Source organism: Eumetopias jubatus, unplaced genomic scaffold, assembly GCF_037043125.1.
Source record: "Eumetopias jubatus isolate StellerSeaLion01/CBP00866 unplaced genomic scaffold, mEumJub1_p1.0 scaffold_17, whole genome shotgun sequence".
Lineage (NCBI taxonomy): Eukaryota > Metazoa > Chordata > Mammalia > Carnivora > Otariidae > Eumetopias > Eumetopias jubatus.
In genome coordinates, this window is record NW_028274823.1 from 89,200,587 (window position 1) to 89,225,099 (window position 24,513).

Genomic DNA, 24,513 nt, shown 5'->3' on the forward strand with positions numbered 1-24,513 from the left:
CACTCCATTGCTCTGGAGCATGTGTGTCTCATCTCGCTTGGAGCTTGGGAGTCCCCTGGGGCACAGGCTCTTGTTAGTAGGGACTCAGCCTCTAGCTGCAGCAAGCTCCCCAATGTTGGACAGTGATGAACAACACAGGCCCTGACTCTCTCTGCGGGTTGGACACAGTTGGTGGTGGTCGGGTGGCTGAATGGCTGGAGGGTCCCTTCCGCCGGAAGGACCAGGGTCAGGCCCGGTGGCACAACGGCCTGGCGGGTCTGTGCGGGGGACGTCACAGGTCTGTGCCAGTAGAGGTCCCAGGCCAGCAGGCCACAGTGGTCTGTTTGTTTCAGTGTTGGGTGGATATCCCTCTTCCTGGGGAGGGAAGTCTGAGCAGGACACGTTTGCTTTCTGGTTCCCTATCTCCAGTGAGAGACCTCGTCCCAGAGGAGAGGCCGCCGTGCTGCATCTGTGCCCCAGGTGGTCGTAGGACGTGTGTGAAAGCTCTCAAGGAGGTAACGCGGTGTTGTGTTCAGCAGATCTGAACTGTGGGTTGGCTGGCCCTTCAGAGAGCCCTCCTGAGGTCACACGGCGAGCCTGCTGTCTGCCGACTCTCCAGGCACTTGGATTCCATGTAATTAGGATGCTCCATGCCATGCAAGCTCTTTTCTTGTCTTGCCCAGCCTTGGTTACTTCATGTGGCATCATGGAGAAGTCTGGGTCTTTTAAGTATAACTCAGTGAACAAATGCAGAGGGTTTCTGTGGACGCTGAGCTTCAGGAGCCAGGGACGATGTCAGTGTTGGCACCTCGGTGCCTGCCACCCCACATGGCCTGTAGGCCTCGAAGCCATGGCCAGGATTCAGAGACTCCCACATTTCTCAGTATTGTAAGAGATAATAGCAGTGATTTGTTCTCCCGTGTTTACAAACGAGGTTATGCCGTAACCGTGTGTGCGCATGGCGTGGCCCGGGGGGGGGGGCATTGTGGACAACAGGCCCCAGCTGGACCTCTGCACACATGGGAGGTGCACGAGGCATTCCCAAGTCTAATTGTAGCCAAGTCCTCGTCACATACCTGTGGTTTGACCTTGCACGAGGTTCTCCTCCTTTCCTGGCTTTGTGGGCTTATCTGGTCAGTGAGAAGGGCGCACGTGGTGTTCTGTCAGGATTGCCTCACATCCATCATGCCTGACTTCCCAAACGTTGTTAGCAAATGCAAAACCATAGATGTGAACAGTGTACCTTCACTACTTACAGCCGTGTGAAACCGTACGTACAGATACGTACGCGGAGCTAGATAATTACGTAGAATTTGATGAATTTGTGGGCCATGCAAGAAGGGAAAGGTCTGCCTGTAGGATTACTTCCTTTATGATGAAGATTTCGAGAGGAGAGTGTTAGTGTAGGAACATGAGAGGACTGTGTATTGGTGGGGCTGTCACAGCAGAAGTGGTGTTCTTGTGAAGGATCCTGGGGTGGCAGTCGCATCGAGCCGTGGACCCTGGTTCGGGTGGGGTGGGCCTCCATCCTGCCAGTCCTGGGTGGTGGGAGTCCCCGGTGTACTGAGCACCCCGAGCGGTCCTACTGTCTGTGGTCCAAGTGTGCTGACACGCGCTAGCCCCACCCATCCGCTAACCTGTCCCTCTCCTCCAGAGGCAGAGTGGCCGTGGCCGTGGGGCAGACCAGCCCGGGAGCCAGATGAGCAGAGAGATCTGTGTGCACTCCTGGCCTTGCTCCTACTACTTAGAACCGGAGAAACGATGGGTTCCTGGAAAGCTTTCGTTAACTTCTCACTCCCTGAGATCTGCAACTGATAAAACTGGGGAGGCCCTGGTCAGCCTGCCCCTGTCTAGTGTGATTGAGATCAAGAAGGAGGCTTCTCACTTTGTCTTCAGTTCTCTCACCGTCCTGGAGAAGGACCACCTCAAGCACTGGTTCAGCTCCTTGCAGCCCAGTCGGAATGCAGTCTTCAGCATCATCGAGCATTTCTGGAGAGAGCTGCTGCTGTCTCCATCGGAAGCACCGCTCCCTGTGACCAAGGGGAAGCAGCTGACTGGTCTGATGGCCTGTTCCCAGAAGCGCCTGGAAGAGCCAGCCCGAGTCCTCCACCATCAGGGCGAGCAGCTGGACAGCATCACCAAGGGCCTGGACAAGATGGAATCTGACCTGGACTTGGCAGACAGGTACAGGGGGCGTTTCGGACACAAGGGTCACTCCCCTGCCGTGCGCAGTGACGCCGGGTGGGCGTTGGTGAGGGACACATTCTGTGCCTGGTGCAGAGCTCCAGTCTTGTGTGAATAAGGAAGGCTACCTCGTGTCAGAGATGGCCAGGTCCTTCCACCTGCTTCTGCAGCCTGCCCCCCGCCCACCCCGGGTTATCCTGTGTCCCGGGGCCTCCGGGCGCTCCCCACACATGCAGGAGAGCGAGGGCAAAAAACCAAGTAGTGCCGTGGTGCTGTTGTGAAGAAACAGACCCCCCGGATGGTCCCAAAGGCCCCAGTTTGCCAAGCACTGCCCTGACTCTAAGCCGTGTGCAATGTGAAAGGGATTTTAGCGCTGGGAGGGCTGCCTCAGAGCTCATGACAAGGTGGTGGCCTCTCATGATGGGCCCTGAGTGTAGGCAACGCTATCTCACATCAGGGACACGTGCCCGCTGGTGCTGAGAACCCTTGGCCCCAAGTGACCCCAGTCTACAGTTACCACCTGTGGCTACCTTGGGATATTCTTTCCTAAGTGCCTGCATGGTGAAAGACCTAGTGCTGCAGGGAATGGCCCCAAATCTTACCCTTAAGAGGGGTGCCTGTGGTAACTGAGGTGGAAGGTGCTCAGACCTCTGTGAGTTTTGGTTCTGGGAACATAGCTGAGCAGTTTTTGCCCTCCGTGCTATCATGGGGTGGGGGAGGTCATGGGACTGAGTGGTGGTCAGGAGTGATGTAGGTCACTTCCAGGCCTGGTCTCTGAAAGCCTCCCATCCCACACCATCTGTGTGCTGTCTTCCCCTCACCTGCTGGTGGCATGCAGAGAATCCTCCCCAGGACTCAGATGTGAGCTGGAATTTGGGTCGCCACATGGCATCCCAGAGCAGGCCCGACCCCAGCCCTCTACTGGGGGGCTATGTCAACATTAAAATAATAAAAATCTAGGTTTCGATGATCAGGTTAATAAGAATTAAAAAAAAAAGAATTAAAGGAAGAATACACAGTACCAGCTGGAGGATAGTGAATAAGCGCTTTCACACACTGCTATTTGGGAATGTCTGTTGGTTAATCCTTTTGGAGAACAATCTGGCAATTTAGAAATGTTCTTTTAACAAAAGGCCAACTGATGGGGCCCCTGGGTGGCTCAGTCGTTGGGCATCTGCCTTTGGCTGGGGTCGTGATCCCAGGGTCCTGGGATCGAGTCCCACATCGGGCTCCCTGCTCAGCGAGAAGCCTGCTTCTTCTTCTCCCGCTCCCCCTGGTCGTGTTCCCTCTCTTGCTGTGTTTCTCTCTGTCAAATAAATAAAATCTAAAAAAAAAAAAAAAAACAAAAAAAAAACACAAAAGTGAGAAGATGAACCTGAGGCTAGAGAAGATGCTTGTAGCATCTACTTGTATTCTTACCCAGGGATTCATACCCAGCTAGGTAGAGAGCTCATATGCCAGAATGAGAAAAAGCAGTTCGGTAGAAAAATGGGCAGGACCGTTGACTGGAGTGTAGGGTCGGCTTCCGTCACGGAGATCCTCAGATCCTGTGGCTTACAGAGGCTGGGAGGCTATTTCCCCCACACAGAGGTGCAGGGGAAGGTCGGCGTCCCGGGCAGGTCGAAGGCTCTGCTCTGGGTCACGCCCTGGGGCCCCGTGTTGGCTCCGTGGCTGCGTCAGAAGCTGTTGGCAGCACTCTTCCCAGCCACTGGGAAGGGGGCACAGGGAGGCCAGGGCACACGGCCTTGTTTTTAAGCAGATGAGCCCGGCCCACGAACGGGAGGTACTGGCACCCCAGTAATTAGAGAAAGGTAAATTGAACCAACAAGTACAGATGTGGGACAACACCGACTGACGGTCAGGGTGTGGGTCGGGACGAGACGTCTTGTGTCGCTGTCACTGATGGGACCTGGCTCGGCCCCTGGCAAGACCTAGCTAAGCCAAAGGTGCACAGACCCCATGACGAAGCCCAGCGTGTGTGGATGGGCACATTCACTGAGGCAGCTGTAGTCAGTCGATCTTCAAGGGGATGCAGTAATTAGTCACTACTATGTAGTTTTGGGAAAGAGGTGAGCTCCAGAGCCGACGGCCAAGGAAGAATTCTTGAGATGTCTTCAGTGCAAAAGGGTGGTTTTATTAAAACGGGGACAGGACCCGTGGGCAGAAAGAGCTGCTGCTGGGGGGGTATGAGGAGCAAATGATGCTGTACTTTGGGGTGGGGTGGGGAGTAAAGGGAGGTTCCAAAAGGATCTTCATCTGCTAAGGACGACATTGGTTACCAGAGCCCTTGCTATTGTCAAACCAAGGTGGGTTTTCCTTGTAGCCAGGCATTAACAGTAATGCAGTATTAGTCGGTAGCCTGCAGGGTAGAAGGACAAAAAATTTTATCTACCTTTCCTTCTGCCTTTGTTTCCCACATCACTGCCAACTCAGATTCAAGGCACTGATTCCTGTTAGATCTGCACAGACTGACTTGGATCCACCTCAAAGCAATGTTAATAACACAAAACCAAGTTGAAAGTAGATGTGTACAAAAGCAACATTTATAAGAGTTTTTAAATGGGTAAAGTAGCAAAAATGCAGGGAGCACTGAACTGCAAAAGCCCAAGCTGGAGGGGCATGCACTGGGCCACACGTGCCGCAGTTCCACAGTGGGCTCCCACAGAGCCGCCAACGGGTGCTCCTCGTGGGGGTCTCCTGGCTCTTGGGGGTCGTTGGCACAGGTGTTCGGTGAGCATGTGATGCGGTTCTGCCTTTCAGTTTTAATGTGTGTTCCTTCTGGAACTCCCGTTGTCTGGTTATCGGCCGTCCTGGATTGATCTTCTGATAGCGTTCTCATTTTTCTCCTTTTCTTTTTGTTCTACTATTTCTTGTGTTTCATCTTCCTCCTACCCTTCCATTTTTGTGATATTTTTAATTTCTAAGATTTATTTTTTAATCTCCAAATGTTTCTTTTGAATAGCAGCCGCCTGTTGTTACTTTGTGGGTTACTGTCCTCTTATCTCTCAGGATTTTCTGGAAAGCCTCTTGCAGGAAGGGCCTGGGGTGTGCCTCCCGGCTTGGGGGAGGCCTCTGCTGCCATTTCCTGCTCGCAGCTCACCACGCCCCCTGCAGTGGTGACCAGATGGAGGTGGGGCCTAGCAGCACCAGGTGGGTTCTCCTTAAATGAACTTCCAGTCTGTTGGGGTTTGAGGCCCAACTTCACGCCTGTTTTCAGAGGTCCCTGGAATTCTGTGTTTTTCCACACAGAAGGTTCTGAGGCAGGGATAACTAGATTCTGGGGTGGCTGGGGCCAGGCAGTGGCCCTTGGCCACTGAAGACAAGTGGGGATGGTCACCATAATGGACAGCAGAGCCAAAGCCGTGATCAGAATAGTCTGACTCCGAGAGACCTGTGCTCCTGGAGGAGAAGTAGATGGGCAGTTGACCCAGTTCTTTTTTTTTTAAAGATTTTATTTATTTACTTGACAGAGAAAGACATAGCAAGAGAGGGAACACGAGCAAGGAGAGGGACAGGGAGCCCGATGTGGGGCTCAATCCCAGGACCCCAGGATCACCCGGGTGCCCCAGTTGACCCAGTTCATACTTTGGCCGGGTCAAGTGAGCAAGCCTCTAACTTGAATTAAAAAGCAGTCATGGCCCCTGAATCAGCTCCCAGACTTGAAGACCGAGTTTGCAGGTTCGAAACCCCTTGAATGATGGGGAAGCTGGAAGGACCCCAGTTTGCTCCTAAAAGTTTACACTTTGGGAGCCCCTGGGTGGCTCAGTTGGCTAAGCATCTGCCTTTGGCTTCGGTCATGATCCCAGGGTCCTGCGATCAAGCCCCACATCAGGCTCCTTGCTCTGTGGGGAGCCCGCTTCTCCCTCTCCTCCCCACTTGTACTCTCTCACGGTCTCTCCTTCTCACTCTCTCAAATAAATAAATAAAAGCTTTATTAATTAATTAATTAAAGTTTACACCTTGTTCTTTCTCCCAGCCTTCCCCCACGGGACTTGTGGCATTTAACCAGGGTGGCCGTGCACTGGGGAGCCAGAAGCCACCAGACTTTTTGGGACCCCTGGATGCTGGAACTGACCCGATGGCAGCAGACCAGTCAGAGTAGGGCTTCTGGGGGTCAAGGGATCAGTGGAGTTCTAACTGAGGTCTGCCTCGTAGTGTCACAGTGGGCCCAGTAGGCCCCGAACCCATCCCAGTCCTGGAGCACATCATCCAGCAGCAGGCAGAATCACACACTGGTTCCCTGACCTGTGTAGTGAGGGCTGTTCTGGTGGCCAAGCGAAGTGGCAGCCTCTGGACTGCCTAGAATAGTAACCTCTTCTTGGAGGGATTTCTGAGATCAGTGCCCCCATCAAGGACTGGAAGGGTGCATGGATAGTGAGCCTGCATCATCTGCACTCAGCTCACTCACTCGACGGTGCAGAACAAAGATGGAGTGTCTTAAACTTACCAGGTGGTACTCTTAATTGCAGTTGCTGTTCCCGATGCTTGAGCAAATGAACACATCCTCTGGAACGTGCTCTGCAGTGGTCTGTCTGGCAAATGCTCTTAGGAAGGACCACCAGATCAGCTTGCTTTCAGCCACCAGCAGTGCATTGTATCGTCCCACCTCAGGGGTATACCAGCTCTCCAGCCCTGTGTCATGCTTTATGTCACAGGGCCCTTGACTGTCTCTCCCTTCACAGGATAGCATGCTGGCCCATTACATGGGGGATACCGTGCGGACTGGCTCAAGTAAGAAGTAGCAGCTACTCTAGATGCACTGGAAAGATGTTTGCTTGTCAGAGGTGGGAAAGAAATCTGACAAATTAGATACTTTCATCCTCATTGAAATTTCTAGGGATCCAGTGGAGTGGGGCTTGCTGAAGTATCTTCTTTATGGTGAAGGATAGATTTTGCATCTGGCTCTTCCTACAACCAAAAGGAAGACACACTTGGGGTGTCTGGGTGGCTCAGTCGGTTAAGCGTCCAACTCTTGGTTTCAGCTCAGGTCATGATCTCAGGGTCATGAGATTGAGCCCCACATCATGCTCTATACCCAGTTGGAAGTCTGCTTGAGATTCTTTCCCTCTCCCTCCCCCACTCCTCTTCCCCCCACTCACACACATGCTTGTGCACGCTCTCTCTCTCTGTCTCAAATAAATAAAATTTACAAAAGAAAAAACAAAACTAAAAGGAGACATGGCGCCTAGTGAGCCCCTTAGCATTTTGGAAGCGACATACTCTTCATTTGGGTGTGCTACTCTGGCCAGTTACCAAGTGACTTGAAAAGTTGCTAGTTTTGAGTGGGGTCCGGAATAAGAAGGCTCTGTAGCAGGTCCAGGTGCCACCTGGGCCACATGATCCAGCAGATCCAGTGGCGCTCCAAGTATCTGCGGTAGACAAAGGTGTTCTTTGGAGCCTTTGCAGACCTTTATAGGGAGTCACAGTGTAGGATTTCAGAACAGAGCCCTGCTACAGGAGATCAGGCTCTAGCAGGCCCTGAAAGCATAGGCTAGGTTACATGGCCCCCACTCTTGCCATACCACCTTTTCTCTCCCAGCCTGCACCGAGGGCACATTCCCTACCTGGGGAACACCCTACAGTCAGTTGACTGAGGAGGAAAATTGTGGAGCCTGGTTTACAGATGGTTTTGTGCAGTATGCAGGCATGACTCAGAAATCCCCCCAGTGGGCTGAACTTCAAGCCATGCACCTGAAAATTCGTTGTGTTGGAAAGGCAGTCTTGTGCATAAAGTCTTTTGACACACTCTCAGCCTCATAAGAATGGGTTTTAGGCCTGGAACACATAGCCTGTGCCAGACTTATCCCCTAGTAGGGAAATGGCTTTCCCTGTTACAAGCTCAACCAGTGCTCTTTTGTTCTACAGAAGCATGCATGCGAGTGGCTCTCAGGCACACCCCCAGTCTTCTGTATTTCAGACTCCATAGTTGGGGGGTGGGGGGTTGGTCCTTGAGCTGAAGCGTTAGAGGGATATACATAAGCCGTTTGTCCTGCATCGGCTGCCAGGGGCACCTGATGTCTCTGAGGTACCAGTGCCTACATTGGACCTGATTTTGTTCCGTCTCTTCTCCATGTGAGTAAAGCTGGATAAGGCATTGCTCCATCCAGTGCTTGACCATGTTGTGTTCTGTGGTAACTCCAAGATGGCTATGGGCAGACGTGTTTGGAGGCCCCTGAGATTGGTGACCGTTGTGTGGTACTCTGCTCAACAGTTTCCTTGGAAGGAGGAACGGCTAGAGGCTCAACTGCGTACTGATTGGCTGTGGCCGGTGGTTTGGCCGGATGTTTGGGGAATGGAAGAAACATGATTGGAAACTTCATGACAGGGAGGTCTGGGGTAGAAGTATATGGATAGACTTCTCTGAGTGGGACAAAAGGCAAAGATGTATCCCATGTGAACGCTCACCAGAGTCTCTTCAGCAGAGGAGGATTGTGATAATCAAGTGGCTAGGATGACCTTTTCTCTGGATCCCAGCCAGCCTGTTTCCCCAGCATCTCCTGCAGTTGCCCAGTAGGCCCATGAGCAAAGTGACCACGGTGACAGAGATGGAAGTCATGATGGGTCTCAGCAACATGGACTTCAACTCACCAAGGCCAGCCTGGCCACGGCCGCTGCTGCACACCCAAACTGGAGACCAACACTGAGTCTCCAGTATGGCTGTGTTGTCTAGGCTCCTCAGCCAGCTACTTGGTGGTTGGTGATTGATTACATTGGACTGCTTCTTACTGTGAATCTCTTGAATGTGGCAGGTCGCTTGTCTCTTCTTGCTTTCAAAACTCTGTTTTTGTCTTTGGGTTTCAACACTTTAACTATGATGTATCTCCGTGTGGATCTTTATAAGTTTATCCTTCTGGGGGAGTTGTTGAGCTTTGAGTCTTTTCCAAACTATTTTTGTGAACCATGTCTTTCTTGTTGTGTGTGTTCATTGAAATTTCTCTTCCCTTGTGTCTCCATTCTTAGATATCTGGCTCCCATGAAGGGAAAAGGAAATAGGGCTTGTCTCTTTGAATTCTCTAGCTGGAAAGCTGCTTCAGTTCATGGTGGTTGAAACCCCTATGCTAGCCTCTCTGCGATCGAAAGCAGCAAAAGGGCCCCATAGAACTCGAAGAAAACAAATGTGTGTGTGTGTGTGTGTGTGTGTGTGTATACTAAAAATCTGGATTATACGCTTCCTACTTCCTGGAATTCCGTATCTCTCTTTAAATGAAATGAAGACAAATTGGCAACCTGGTTTTGATATCAGGAGTTTGCTGGAATCTAGTTGTAAGTAGTTTGGTTGTATTTCCATTGGCATCTGTGAGTAAATAGTGTGGCCTTGGTGTTCACGTGTTGGAAAAAGGCACTCTTGAATGACAGTTTGGCTCTTCACAGTTGAGCCCTATGTAGCTCAGGACTTTGAGGATGTTTTCCATTGTCTTCCTAGTGTATGTTATTGCTAAATTGTGTAGGATTGTGGCTACTGTTTTCCCCCTATCCTAGATATTCTGATGTTTTATTCTGAGGTGCCTTTGTAGATTTTTTTAAAACAGTCTTCTCATTTACATACCATAAAATTTACTCATTGTATGTGAACAATTCAATGATTTTTGGTAGATTTACAGAGTTGTGCAGACATCACTATAGTCCAATTTTAGGACAGTTCCGTCACTCCCAGAAGTTGCCTCAAGCCCTTTGGCAGTCACTCTGTTCTTGCCCTGCCCAGGTCACCACTGATCTACTCTTTCTGTGTAGATTTGTCTCTTCTAGAGAGGTCACATATGCATCATGTTTTTGAGGTTCATCCTGGTTGTAGGATAGATCACTACTTTGTTACTACTTATTTGTTCTTTTTTTTTTTTTTTTTTTTAAGTAGGCTCCATGCCCAACATGGGGCTTGAACTCACAACCCTCAGAGCAAGAGTCCCATGCTCTACTGACTGAGCCAGCCAGGCGCCCTATTGCTTTATATTTCTGGCTAATATTGTGTTGTATGATCTATCACATTTTGTTTATCCCTCGACCAGTTTTGACGGGCATTTTCTTGTTTCTGCTTTGTTGCTATTATGAATAGTGCTGCTTTGGATGTTTGTTTTCCTTTCCCTTGGAAGGGAAGTTGCTGGGTCTCTTTAACATTTTGAGAAACTGACCAATTGTTTTCCAAAGTGGCTGCACCATTTTACATCCCCACCAGTAATGTATGAGGGGCTCCAGTTTCTCTACAACCTCACAACACTTGTTATCTATCTTTTTCATTATAACTCTCCTAGTGGGTGTGAGATGGTGTCTCACTGAGTGGTTGACTTTCATTTTCCTAGTGATAATGAGCATCTTTTCATATGCTTTTTTTTTCCATATGTGTATTTTGTTTTCAGATTCTTTGAGCATTTTTTATGTGGCTGTGTTTTTATTATGGAGTTTATAAGAGTTCTGTATAGAAGTTGATAAGAGTTCTTACAGAGTTCTGGATAGAAATCCCTTTATCAGATACATGATTTGAAAATATTTGCTCCCTTTCTGTGGATTGTCCTTTTCTTTTTTTTTTAAGATTTATTTGTTTATTTTAGATATGGAGTGGGGAGGGAGAGAGAGAATCTCAAGGAAACTCCCCACTGAGCACGGGGCTCAGTCCCACAATCCTGAGATCATGAACAAGAGCCAAAATCAAGAATTAGACGCTTAATCAACTGTGCCACCCAGGTGCCCCCATTTTACTTTCTTGAAGATATTTTTTGAAGCAGAGAATTTTTTTTTCTGCAAGGAACCAAACACAATTTATTTTCGACCTAAATAAGACAGATTGAGGGGCGCCTGGGTGGCTCAGTTGGTTAAGCACTTGCCTTCGGCTCAGGTCATGGTCCCAGGGTCCTGGGATTGAACCCTGCATTGGGCTCCCTGCTTGGCGGGAAGCCTGCTTCTCCCTCTCCCACTCCCCCTTCTTGTGTTCCTGCTCTCGCTGTGTCTCTCTCTGTCAAATAAATAAATAAAATATTAAAAAAAAGATTGAGTAAAAGAAAGTTTTACCTCAACTTTCCCAATAGACATTTTCTCCTCAGACTGCATGTTATCAATTTTAAGTCCCATCAGTGGCCTTCATAATATCCACAAAGGATGTGCAAATTGTGTCATTTGGTTGAAGAGTCAAGTTTGAAAATAACAATCTTTCCACTTTTTGTGCTTTAGATTTTTTTTTACACTAATCTCTGTGCCAAATGTAGGACTTGAACTCATGACCCCAGGAATCAGGAGCCACATGCTCTATGGACTGAACCATCCAGGTGCCCCACTTTTGTACTTTAGAACAATTCTCAAAACACATTATGATGCTCCCAACTCATAACTGTTCAGTTAATTTTTTCTTCTCAAAATAACTTAGAGGAAGAGATTCATTTACTTATGTAATATGTGTATATATATATATATATATGTATATATATATTCAGAAACAGAGCTCATCCAGTTTCTCCCATGTTCATGGTGGGAAAAACTCGTCCAACCCAACAGATGTAGCAAAACATCTGTGTCCTGTTTTGGCTTCTCTGTTTTAAGGGACCAGAGAAAATCCTTTGTTATTTTCATTGTGGTTTCAACATAACAGTACCAAATGTCCTTTTCTTCCTCCCGATCTTGATCCAGCATCCAACATTGATCTTTTATATTCAAAAAATGAGCTTTCCAGAGCTTTGCAGTTTCCCTTCTTCAGACACTGCCAAGCAGATTTCCCTCCCTGGAGCATGTGGTCTGACCGTGGGAGAGGACTATGGCACATGTGCACCCGGGCCCTCTTCGTGGCCACACCCTCGACTCCTCCTCCAGATACCAGCATCCCAGGGCCTGACTGCATCTCTCGTGCCTGTGGCCCAGACCTGGCTGGATGCAGGCCTAAAAGATTTAAAGTGTATCTGTTTTTCTTTCATCATTTGCCTTTGGTGTCATATCTGAGTCATTGCCAAATCCAAGGTCACAGAGGTTAACTCTTTTTTAGCCTCTCTCTTTAGGTCTGTGATCCACTTGCAGTTCATGGTATGAGAAATGGGCCCAACTTCTTTTCTTTTTATGTGGATATCCAGTGGTCTCAGCAATATTTCAATTCATTGTTTCCCCGTTGAATTGTCTTGTTGTCCTTGTTGGAGACCAGCTGACCCTACATGTAAAGGCTTGTTTCTAGACTGAGTACTGAGTTCTATCATTGATCCACGTGTGGACCCTATGGCAGTACCACACCATCTTCATTTCCATAGCTTTGTAGTAAGCTTTGCACTCAGGTAGTGGGAGTCAACCAACTTTATTCTTCTTTTTCAAGATCGTTGGCTATTCTGGGTCCCTTGCATTTCTATATGAATTTCAGGATTAACTGGCCGGTTTCTGCACAAGAGCCAGCTGGGATTTTGATAGAAATTGGACTGAACCTGGAGCAGTTTTGCCATCCTAGCAATGTAATTATTAGTGTGGTGTAAAAACACTTAAATCTGCTGTTTTAATTTTTGTGTTACTTGTTACCTCTGTTGCTCATTTCTTTTTTCCCCCCTGCCTCCTGTAGGGTTACCTGAATATTACTTCATAATTCCATTGTGACTTACCTACACTGTTGTGAATGTAAGTCCTTACATACATTCTTCATCGGACACTCTAGGTATTACGTTGTATATGCATAATTGGTCACAGTGTGCTGGTGTTGACATTTTTTTTAAGATTTTATTTATTTATTTGACAGACACAGCGAGAGAGGGAACACAAGCAGGGGAGTGGGGGAGGGAAAAGCAGGCTTCCCACAGAGCAGGGAGCCCGATACGGGGCTTGATCCCAGGACCCTGGGATCATGACCTGAGCCAAAGGCAGCCGCTTAATGACTGAGCCACCCAGGCACCCCTGGTGTTGACATTTTACCCAGTTGAGCGGTGTGTAGAAACCTAACCACTGTCTTTATGTCTGTTTACCCTACCAGATTCATATAATCCTCTGTAAGTTAATTATCTTAACTTCATTTACCTATTTGAGAACCACATCAATTTTGTAATTTTTACTTCAAGTGCCATACATATTTTAGCCAGCTCAAAAGAAAAAAGCAAGTGCATTTTATTTCCCTATATTTGTACTCTTTCTGTTTCTCTACCCTCCTTCCTCATGTTCTAGGATTCCTGCCCTTATCAGTTCCTTTCTGATCCATCGACTTCTTCAAGACATTCTTTTAGGGCAGCAATTTCTTTGTGGGTTTACTTCCTTCGAGAATAACTCAATTTCTTCTTTATTCCTGAAGAAAAGTTTCACTCATTGTGGAATTTTGAACTGACAGTTCTTTTCTTTGAGCACTGAAAACCATTGTGCCACTTCTTTCTGGCTCCATGGTTTCTGACGAGAAGTGCGCTGCCATTCAAATTGGTTTTCTCCTGTAGGTGAGGTCTCTCATGCCACTGTCAAGATCTTTTCTTTGTTTAACATAACTTCACGGTAATTTCTTTGGTTTTATGCTGTGGGGGTCTGATTAGGTTTTTTTTTTTTTAACTCTATGGGCTTATTTATGTCTTTTTGCCTAAATTGGGAAATGTTCGGCCATTATTTGTTTGAGTCCTTTTCCAGCCCCACGCTCTTTCTCTTCTCCTGCTGGAGTGGTGGTGATGAGTGTTCAGTCTTTTGTTTTGGACCCTTGGGATTGTTGTCATTGTTGTTTTTAGTATTTTCTCTCTGTTGTTCAGATTGGGTAATTTCTGTTCTTTGATCGTTAATTTCACAGATTCTTTTATCTGTCATCTCAGGCTGAAGTCTACGTCTACCCATTTTTTTATCGGTTATTGTATTTCTAAGTTCAAAAATTTCCGGATACTTTACTGTGTCTTCTGTTTCTCTGCTAAGACTTTCTGGTTTTTAATTTATTTCCAGCATGTCCATAATTGCTTGTGGAAATACTTATATGATGGTGCTTTAGAATTCTTGTCCAGTAATTCCATCAGTTTCATCCTGGTTTTGGCATTTGCTTCTATTTTTTATTTAAGAAGAGATTTTCCTGCTTCTTGGCATGGCGATTCTTCATTGTATCCTGGACATTTTGGGTATTAAGATTCTGAATCTTGTTTTTCTGTTTTAGCAGAGCTTTCCCCGACATGGTGCTCCAGGAGTAAGAAACTATTTCCTCTTGGGGCGCCTGGGTGGCTCAGTGGGTTAACCATCTCTTAATTCGGCGCAGGCCGTGATCTCAGGGTGGTGCGATGAAGCCCCACGTTGGGCTCCATGCTGGGCGATGAGACTGCTTGAGATTCTCTCTCTCCCTCCCCCACTCTCTCTCTTTCTCTCTTAAAGGAAAGAGGGAAAGAAGGGAAGGAGAAGGGAAGCTGATTCCTCTTACTGCTGTGTGAGGATGAGAGCCCCAATTCCCCACGTGGCCCTTGTTTGTGCCTTGGGATAGGAACAGACACCTGTTGCTGCCGGCTGGGGGTGGGATTTCAAGCTTCCTCATAACTGTGCCCTAGCTGGGAGAATTGGGGGGGTCTTGTTACCGTCCCCCTCCACTGAGCCAGTAAGGTTTCCCTTGTTACTGATGGCTCTTCATGTGGCCTTCCCTACCACCATCCCACTTAGGGGAAGCAGTCCTACTGCAGCCAGGTAAGGGTGGATGTCGAGGCTCCTCACGTACTTTTTCTGACACTGCTCCAGTTGGGGAAAGCACACCACAGTATAGCCAACTGAGGGTGGACATCCATGCCACCCTTTTTTTAGTTGAAGTATAGTTGATACACAATGCTCTGTTAATTTCAGATGTACAACATAGTGATTTGACAAATTAATGTTATACTCACCACAAGTGTAGCTTCCATCTGTGTTGGTATTACAATACCATTGACCATATTCCCTATGCTGTACCCTTTCTCTCCATGATTTATTTGTTCCATACTGGAAGCCTGTATCACCCACTCCCCTTCATCCATTTTGCCCCTCCCCCAACCCTCTCCCCTCTGGCAGCCATCAGTTCTCTGTATTTATGGGTCTGTTTCTGCTTTTTGTTTGTTCGTTTGTTTAGTTTTTTAGGTTCTACGTATAAGTAAAGTCATGTAGTGTTTGTCTTTCTCTGTCTTATTTCACTTAGCATTAATACCCTCTAGCTCCATCCACATGCTTGCAAAAGGCAAGACTTCATTCTTTTTTTGTGGCTGAGTAATATTCCACTGTGTGTGTGTGTGTGTGTGTGTGTGTGTGTGTGTGTGTATGTGTGTGTGTGTGTCACATCTTCATTATCCATCTAGGGAGACCCTTGGGTTACCTCCGTATTTTGGATATTGTAAATAATGCTGCAGTAGAGATAGGGGTGTAGATATCTTTATCACTAGTGTTTTTATTTTCTTTGGGTAAATACCCAGTAGTGGAATTACTGGATCATATGGTAATTCTGTTTTTAATTTTTGAGGAACCTCCTTACTGTTTTCCAGAGTGGCTGTACCAGTTTGCATTCCCATCAACAGTGCAAGAGGGTTCACCTTTCTCTGCATCCTCACCAACACCTGTTGTCTCCTGTGTTGTTAATTTTAGCCATTCAGACCGGTGTGAGGTGATATCTCAATGTGGTTTTCATTTGTATTTCCCTGATGATGAGTGATGTTGAGATCTTTTCATGTGTCTTTTGGCCACATGGATGTGTTCTTTGGGAAAAGGCCTATTCAGATCCTCTGCCCATTTTTTAATTGGATTGTTCATTTGTTTTGGTGATGAATTGTATAAGTTCTTTATATATTTTGGATATTAACCTCTTATCACATGTATCATTTGCCAATAACTTTTCCCATTCAGTAGATTGCCTTTCTGTTTTGTCAGTGATTTCCTTTGCTGTGCAGAAGCTTTTTATTTTGATGTAGTCCCAACAGTTTGTTTTCACTTTTCTTTCCATTGCCTAAAGAGACATATCCATAAATATGTTACCAAGGTGGATGTCAAGGCGATTTTACTGTATATGTTTTCTTTTAGGAGTTTTATGGATTCAAGTCTCACATTTAATCCATTAATCCATTTTGAGCTAATTTTTGTGTATGGTGTAAGAAAGAGTCCTATTTCATTCTTTTGCATGTGGCTGTCTAGTTTTCACACCACCATTTGTTAAAGAGACTGTCCTTTCCCTGTTGTATATTCTTGCCTCCTTCGTCATATATTAATTGACAGTGTAAGTGTGGGTGTATTTCTGGACTCTCTCTTGTATTCCTTTGATCGGTGTGTCTGCTTTTGTGTCAGTACTGTGTACTGTTATGATTACTACAATTTGGTAGTATATCCTGAAATCTGTGATTCTGATACCTCTACCTCCAGCTTTGTTCTTCTTTCTCAAGATCACCTTGGCTAGTTGAGGTCTTTTGTGGTTCCATACAAATTTTAGTATTTTTCTAGTTCTGTGGAAAATGCTCTTGGTATTTTGATAGGGATTGCGTTAAATCGGTTGATTGCTTTGGGAATTATAGACATTTTCACAGTATTAATTATTCCAGTCCGTGAGCATAGTACGTATTTCCATTTGCTTGTGTCATCTTTAGTTTGTTTGTTTGTTTGTTTTTAATCAAGGTCTGATAGTTTTCAGAGTACAAGTCTTTCATTTCCTTGGTTAAATTTATCCCTAAGGTATTTTATTATTTTTGGTACATTCGTAAATGTGATTTTTTTTCTAAATTTCTCTTGCTGCCACTTTGTTATGGGTGTTCATATTCTTAAACTACTTCTTGCTTCAGCTTTGGAAGGTTGGGTGTTTTGAGTATTTTGTCTATTTCATATAAGTTGTCCCATTTATTGGTGTAAAGTTGGGTATGATATCCCCTAGAAGGCTTTCCAGGGCTAAAAGGATCTATGGTGATGCCTCCCTTTTTATTCCTGATATTGGTAATGTGCATTTTCTTTGCTTTATTCTTTTTTTTTTTTTTTTTTAGATTTTATTTATTTATTTGACAGAGAGCGAGAGGGCACAAGCAGGGGGAGCAGGAGAGGGAGAAGGAGAAGCAGCCTCCCCACAGAGCAGGGAGCATGATGTGGGGGATCCCAGGACCGTGGGATCATGACCTGAGCCAAAGGCAGACGCTTAACCGACTGAACCACCCAGGCACCCCTCTTTGTTTTATTCTTGTTCATGTCTTGTAAGGTTTTTAAAAATTACTTCAAAGAACCAACTTTTGGGTTTAATTTTTAAAAATTACTTCAAAGAACCAACTTTTGGCTTTGTTAATATTTTCTTTTTTCTGTTTTCAGTTTCATTGATTTCTGCTTTTCCGTTCTTCTACTCTGGGTTTAATTTATAACTTTTCGCAACAGAAGCTTAAATCACTGATTATAAACCTTTCTGAGAAGTTTTCAAATACATGCATTGAGAAGTATAAATTTTCCTCGTGACTGCTCTATTTGCCTCCTGCCATTTACTGCATATTGTTTTGTTTCATTCACTTCAGATATTGTCCAATTTCCTTTATTTAGAATTGTGCTTAATCTCCAAATATTTGAGGACTTTCTATTAGTCTTTTGTCATTAATTTCAGATTTCATTTCTTTGGGGACAGATGGTATACTTGAAATTTATTGAAACGTGTTATACTCTTTTCTTAAAGTTTTGAATATACTTTAAAAGGGTATGTATTCAGCGGTTGGATGATGTTTCCATAAATACCAGTCAGCCTGAGTGGATTAAATAGTGTTTATATTCTTACTCATCATTTTTGTCTTCTTGCTGTGTTAATTATGGAGAGAAATTTGTTGAAATCTACAACCGTGATTGTCTATTACTCCTTTTAGTTTTGTTAATTTTTGCTTAATGAATTTTGAAATTGTGTTAGATATACATGTTTAGTATTAAGTCTTTTTGTCAAATTGACTCTCTTATTATTATTTATTGTCTGTCTTTACCCCTGGTAACACTCCCTGTCTTAGAGTTTATTTTCGGCACAATATGTCTTTTTTCCAGTCCCTTTGCTTTTGATGTTTCTGTGTCCTTATATTTCAGTGTCTCTTATAAATAAGACATAGCTGTGTCTTGGTGGTTTTTTCTTTAATCCAGACTGAGAGTCTGCCTTTAAATTAGAGGATTTAGTCTATTTACATTTAGTATAATTACTAATATGGTTGAGTCTATCCACCATCTTGATATTTATTTTCTGTCGATACCATTTGATCTTTGTTCCTTTGCTTTTCTTTTCCTGCTTCCTTTTTTTTTTTTTTTTTTTTTTGCTACAAGGTAGATCTCTTTGTATTCATGGGTACGTTACAATGGTGCCATCCACTGTGGTAGCCACTAGCCACCTGTACTTAATTTGAAAATTCAGTCCCTCGTTATATCAGCCACACTCTGGATGCCCAGTAGCCACACATGCTTGTTACCACATTGGAAAGGAGAGATTACTGCAGAAAGTTCCAGATTGAGGTCAGGATTTGTTTTGAGTCAGAATTACCCAGGGTCCAATGTGAAAAGGGCATCGTTCTAGTCAGAAGACGTGTGTTCATGTTTTGTGTTTACTACTGATGGGCTTTGTGTCCGTAGGCCTACGAGATCCTGCTCTTAGCCTGTTTTCTTTTCTAAAACACACGGATAGTAATTCCTGCTCTTCCGCTTCACGGAGTGCTTGTGGAAAAGAACACTACAAAATGGTTAACAGTCTTCAGGAAAACATTAAAACTCAGTTGACTGTGTTTCTGTGTTTTGTTTGGTCTTTTAGGTTGCTGATGGAGCTGGAGTCCCCTTCTTGGTGGCCCTTTAGCTCCAAGCTTTGGAAGATGCCAGCAGAAACAAAGTCCAAGGGGGGCACCTCAACGGCTAGTCCCAAAGCTCTTGGAAAAGAAGGGGTAGTGGTCCAAATTCCTGCTGTTATCTCCCAGGGAACAGCATGTCATGTTAAAGCAGGAAGTCTTACCATCCTTGTGTCCGGGTTGGAAATCCATGACTCGAGTTCTTTGCTCATGCACAGATTTGAAAGAGAAGATATAGACGACATTAAGGTTCACACACCTTTTGAAATTAGCATCCTCCAACGGTTCATTGGGAAGCCAGACATAGCTTATCACCTGATATCCGCCAAGATGCCCGAGGCTGTCCCCATTTTGGAGGTGCAGTTCAGCAAGAAGATGGAGTTGTTAGAAGGCGGCTTGACACCCGGAAGTGCCAGCACGTCTTCCCCAGCAGAGAAGCGCTGCTATGTCTGGAAGGTGGGTGAGTGCGCGTAGGTCTCCAGGGGCGCGGACTGTGGTACACCGTTAACGTGCTGTGTCGCTGATAGCATCTGCTGGTTCTGTGCACCAGTGGAGACTGTCCATTTGTTTGTAAATGAGAACACTTCAGACCGTTTTCCTCAATACCTGCAACCTCAGACTGTGTGAGTCCCGGAGCACGGGTGTATCACACACTGGAGGGCTGTGTGGGTTTCCCCTGAGCTTAGCAAGGCTCGGTGGCACTTTCAGAACAGAGGAAGGCTCCACGGTAGGCGATTCCCCCTTTCCTCTGTGTGACTCAGGGCACCTAGCTGCCCACCCTGGTGGGTGTCCAGACCCTCCACCCCTGACCTTGGCATCAGTCTGAGTCATCCCAGCCCGCCTTCCAGGGACATGTTTAGGAATCAGAATCTCTGAAAACTGCAGCATCTTTTTGTGGGTTTGCAGGCCTCCGCTGTTGGTGAGGCGTGCTGTCCTCTGAGTGTCTCTGGGGAGCACGGAGCTGGGCATGGCCAGGGGTCACAAGGGTCCCAGGTCGCAGGCCCAGCCCCAGCCTCGCCCACGGCAGCCTGGGGTCATCTGACTTCTCAGATTTGCCGTCCTGATGGTATCCGGTGGCATCTTGCTGGTGTCTTTATTTTCATGTCTGATTGATTGTGACGTGGAGCATCTGACCCTCCTTATTTGCTTTTGGGCTTCACATGTTTCTCTGTGGATTGCCTATTCTGTGGTTTTTGTTTTTTTATTCTGCTGTGCTGTTTGTTTAGTCCATGTTGTAGGTATGCATCCCTGTTGGCTTTAGAAGCTACCACCTCTGCCAGACTGTCACTCTCCGTTACAGAAATCCTTAATTGGGTAAATTCCCCTTAAGTTTGTTTCTGCACCCATCTTAAGAATCCCAAAGTCATAAAATACCTTATTTTCCCATAGGTGATCTTATGTCTGTGTTATTGTGATTTTTCTAACAGGCTAGTGGTCTTTCCTTATTGACTTTGATTGCTGGATGTCTGTTACAATAAGAGATATGTTTGCTCCTTTTTGTTCTGAAGTGATTGATTTCAGTGCTAATATGTAACCTGGTTCCCTAACACATGAATATTTTGATGTTATTCTACATGGCTTCACGTTTCAAAAGAAATTTACCTGAAAATAGATCTGTCCCATAAGCACCAAAATTTTGGAAGTGTTAATGTAAACAGGTAATTTTTTGGCATTTCCAGATTTTTCTTTGGCCCTCCTCAAGGCAGGACTGGGAAGCCCGTAAAGGGGCCGAGAAGGGTGGGCAGTACCAGCGAGCCCAAGACCCTGATGAGGGAGGCGTCAGGCCAGGCCGTCGGTGCCCCTACCCTGCGGTTTGCCCCTGGGGGGCTGGGGCTGGGCAGTGAGGGGACCTGGGGCTGTTAGGCCTGACACAGAGCGCCTTCAGCCGTTGATTCTGCTGATGGAGAACTCCCCGTGCCAGGCACAGTGCCGGGCCCCCACAGTCCCTCTTCTCATGGAGCTCCACCACATTCGTGGGTTTTCTGTGTACCTGGTGGTTTTGGAGAGAGTGTCGCGTGCCAGGTGGGGGATGCCAGCACACTCCATGCAGGGGAGAAGAGGCTTGCTGGGCCTGCTCTGACCCCGAATGTCCAGGTGCAGACAGGGCTGGAGAGGAGCAGGAAGTGCATGCCAGGGCCTCTGTGGCCATGGTACAGTGGCAGGAAGCTAGGTGAGTGTGGATTCCTCAGGGCCTGCCATCAGGAAGGGCACAGGCCAAGGCTGTTGACCACAGGCCGCACGTCTTCCTCCTCAGGGAAGACTCACATAAAGTCAGCTGGTGCTGGGCCTTCGCCACATCCATAGACACCTTCTCAGCAGCATCTAGATTCAGGATGTGTGGCCTCGCCTGTCAGTCACAGACGGTGTGTGTGTGGAAGGAGTGGGAGCACCTCCAGATGAGTGTTCATCCTGGTGCTCACTTTAGCCTCTGGGGTGGAGGGGTTCCCACAGCATGTCTGCATCTGCATGGAGCGAGAGGTGCCATGCTCCCTCGGTGAGGCCACCCTGCCCCGGGAGTGGATGAGGGCGCAGGGGATGAGGAGGGGAGGCGGGGGGGAGGCCAGCACGTGGGCTTGGGAGCAGAATAGCAGGACCGCGTCTGGCTTGCTGGGGGCTCCGCGGGAGGCCTGGGCGGGCCCTCTCTGTCACCTATGATTTTGTTTCCAGCACCTGTGTTTTCACTGTCCCACAGTGGAAAATGCAGAAGCGGTGGGGGTGGAAACCATGACTTGACATCTCAGAAATTTACCCCATCCTCCAGAAGCCGTGTTGGTAGCTGCGTGGCCAGCAGGGGGCAGTGTCACCACAGGACCGGGTTTGCCTTGTGTCAGTGTGGGGAAGAACTTTCCAGAGACCTCTGCAGTCCTGTGCAGTGTAGGTGGCCCGGGCAGCGACTGGCCTCAGGGGTCTCCTGGGCTTCAGGGCCTGGGAACGACACAGGTGGCCTGCGTTCACCCTGGGGAAGAGCAGTGGAAAATGGCTGTTTCTTGCACAGCATCTTTAGGATACCCTTTACATCTTAGCGTGGATTCAGACTTGAGGAAGAGCTGGGAGGAGGGTCCCCCGTGGCTGCCATCCTCACTGTCACAGCTGACGAGCCTGTCTGAGCTCTGTCTAGATCCCCTCGTGCTTGCCGTTGCAGGACACCGTCTGGAGTCCCCCACGACGGGTGGTGTCTCCCTGGGCTCTCCTTACTCTGAAGGTCTCGACGGCGCGTAGGAGGAGTGCTGAGGTTTTGTACACCGTCTCCTGATTGCACTCTTGTCTCATGTTGTCTCATGGTCCTGGGGTGATGGTTTTAGGAAGATGACTTCAGAGCATGGCCCATGCTTAGCAATTGATGGTATTTTGGGTAATTTTTGTCTTTGTTGTTTGCCAACGGCCACGTTTGAGAGAAGCCTTCTCTGACCACCTCATTCAAGAGACAACACTCGCCCTCGGGTGCTGTTGCCCTCTGATTGGCTGCCGTGCTCTCACACTGGGACAAGTACTGCATCTGGACAGGACGCAACTTGTCTCTTGATGACCATATCTCCAGCACCCAGAACAGGCCCAGGCATCCAGGAGCACACTCATCTGCATGAAATAGTACACATCTGGGACCCCGACTTCACCGTACCCAGGACGGAGTCCTTGAGCCTGACACCCCCCGCGACCCGCGGCCTCAACTCAGACCACTGAGGCCATTCACAGGACCAGCACATCAGGCCTGTCATGCCCCTAAGCTCTAAGCCTAACCCCAGGTTGGCTATTGAGCGTCTCTTCCCAGAGCCTTGCTCCAAAGCACCAGGTATCCGGGACACCCGAGCAGTATCACGGGATTCGGGCTGCCACCAAGAAGGAAACCCCACCACTGTGAACTCTGGAAAGCACTCAGAGCAGAACTCTGAATGCCCATCCCTGCGAAACTGCACTTTCCGCGCCGCCTGGCGGCAAACCCTGAGCCTGACTCCCAACCTGATCCCACCCTCAAGACACACTGCCCATCCCAGCTCGCCATAGTTCAACACAGACCAGGAGTGCCATGCACCTGGGCCCTAACCCTAACCCTAAACCTCACCTGGCTTCTGAGAAGTCTCTCCCTAGGTCCCTGGCTCCATGCCCCAGGAATTTGCGCCACCTGAGCAATACCAGGGGACACAGACTGACACCACAAAGTAAAATGTGCCATTTGGCACTTCTGAAAGCGTTGAGAGTAGGAGTGGTCTGCCTGCCATGCCCCTAGGCCCTAACCCCAACCCTAGGTGGGCTCCTGAGTGCCTTGTTCCCGCAGGTCTTGCTCCAGAGCCCCACGGACAGGGAACACCTAACTAATACCAGAGGACTCAGCTTGCCACCAAGAAAGAAACCCCACTGGTTGGAACCCCGGAAAGGATTCATAGCAGGAGAGCGCTGCATATCCACCCCAGTGAACCCACACTTTTAGCGGTCCCCCGGCCGAAAAGAGGAGCAAGACACACTGACGAAAGACACTCACACTGACCCACACCCTCGACCCTCACCCCCGGGAACCTCGATGCAGCGCTGGCACATCAGGCGTCCCATGCCCCTATGTCCTAACCCTCACCCTGGGTTGGCCGCTCAGGGGTCAGTCCCCAGAACCTGGCTCCAAAGCCCCAAAGATTCGGGACACCCGAGCAATATCGAGGGACTCAGGCAGCCACCCGGAAGGAAAACTCGCCATAGGGAACTCGGAAAAGCATTCAGAGCAGAACTCTGAATGCCCATCCCAAGGAACGCACAAATTTTGAGCCCTCTGGCGGCCAGCCCTGAGCCTGACACTCAGCCTGACCCACGCCCTCAAGACAAACCTCCCAGAAGGAAAACGCACCATTGGGAACTCAGGGCAAAGCTTTCTGAGTAGGAGAAGCCTGCGTGCCCATCCCAGCGAAATGCCACTTTCAAAGGCCCCCTGCCCGAAAACCCTGAGCCTGACACTCACCCTGACCCACACCCCCAACTCGGATCCCCCCGCACCCCAAAGCTTGCCCCAGCGTGGGCAGATCAGGGCTCCAATGACCCTAGGCCCTAAGTCTATCGCTAGGGTGGCTTCTAAGTTTCTGGATCCAGAAGCCTGGCTCCAAAGCCCCAGGGATGGCAGTAACTGAGCAACATCAGAGGACTCAAATGCCAAAAATAATTCAAACACACTACTTTCAACTCCGGAAAGTGTTCAGAACACGAGAAATCTGAATGCCCATCCTAGCCAAAGCACAAATTTGTCGCCCCCTGGCCGCCAACCCTGAAACTGACGCTCAACCTGACCCTTGCCCTCAAGAGAAACCCCGCAGAGCAGGCTACAGCCCTTGCATGTCAGGCCTGCCATGCCCCTAGGTCCTAACCGTGACCCTACGGAGGCTTCTGAAGGGTCTGTCCCCCCAGGGGCCTGGCTCCAAAGCCCTAGGAACTGGGGACACCTGACCAGTGCCAGAGGACTGAGCCTGTCATTAAAAAGGAAAACGTGCCATTGGGAAGTCCCGTAAGCATTCCGAGCAGGAGAACTGTGCCGGTCCATCCCAACGAACCTGAGATCAACGTGTCCAGGCCGCAATCCCTGAGCCTGGTACTCCCCTCTGACGCACGGCCTCAACTCAGTCCCCAGGAAGCTCATCACAGCGCCAGCACATCAGGCTTGTCGTGCCCCTAAGTCCTAAGCCTCACCCTAGGTTGCCTTCTGAGC

The 24,513-nt window shown here is 47.9% G+C and overlaps 1 protein-coding gene across 1 annotated transcript in view; it reads left to right on the top strand.

Annotated features, from left to right (window-relative positions):
• Nucleotides 1–1,678: 1,678 nt before the first annotated feature.
• LOC148162239 (synaptosomal-associated protein 47-like) overlaps nt 1,679–24,513 on the top strand; it is a 43,851-nt gene continuing 21,016 nt past the window's right edge. The window contains exons 1-2 of the mRNA XM_088019893.1: nt 1,679–2,163; nt 18,803–19,289. Of these exons, the coding sequence (XP_087876019.1) occupies nt 1,679–2,163; nt 18,803–19,289 (972 nt within the window). The remainder of the gene's footprint in view (nt 2,164–18,802; nt 19,290–24,513) is intronic.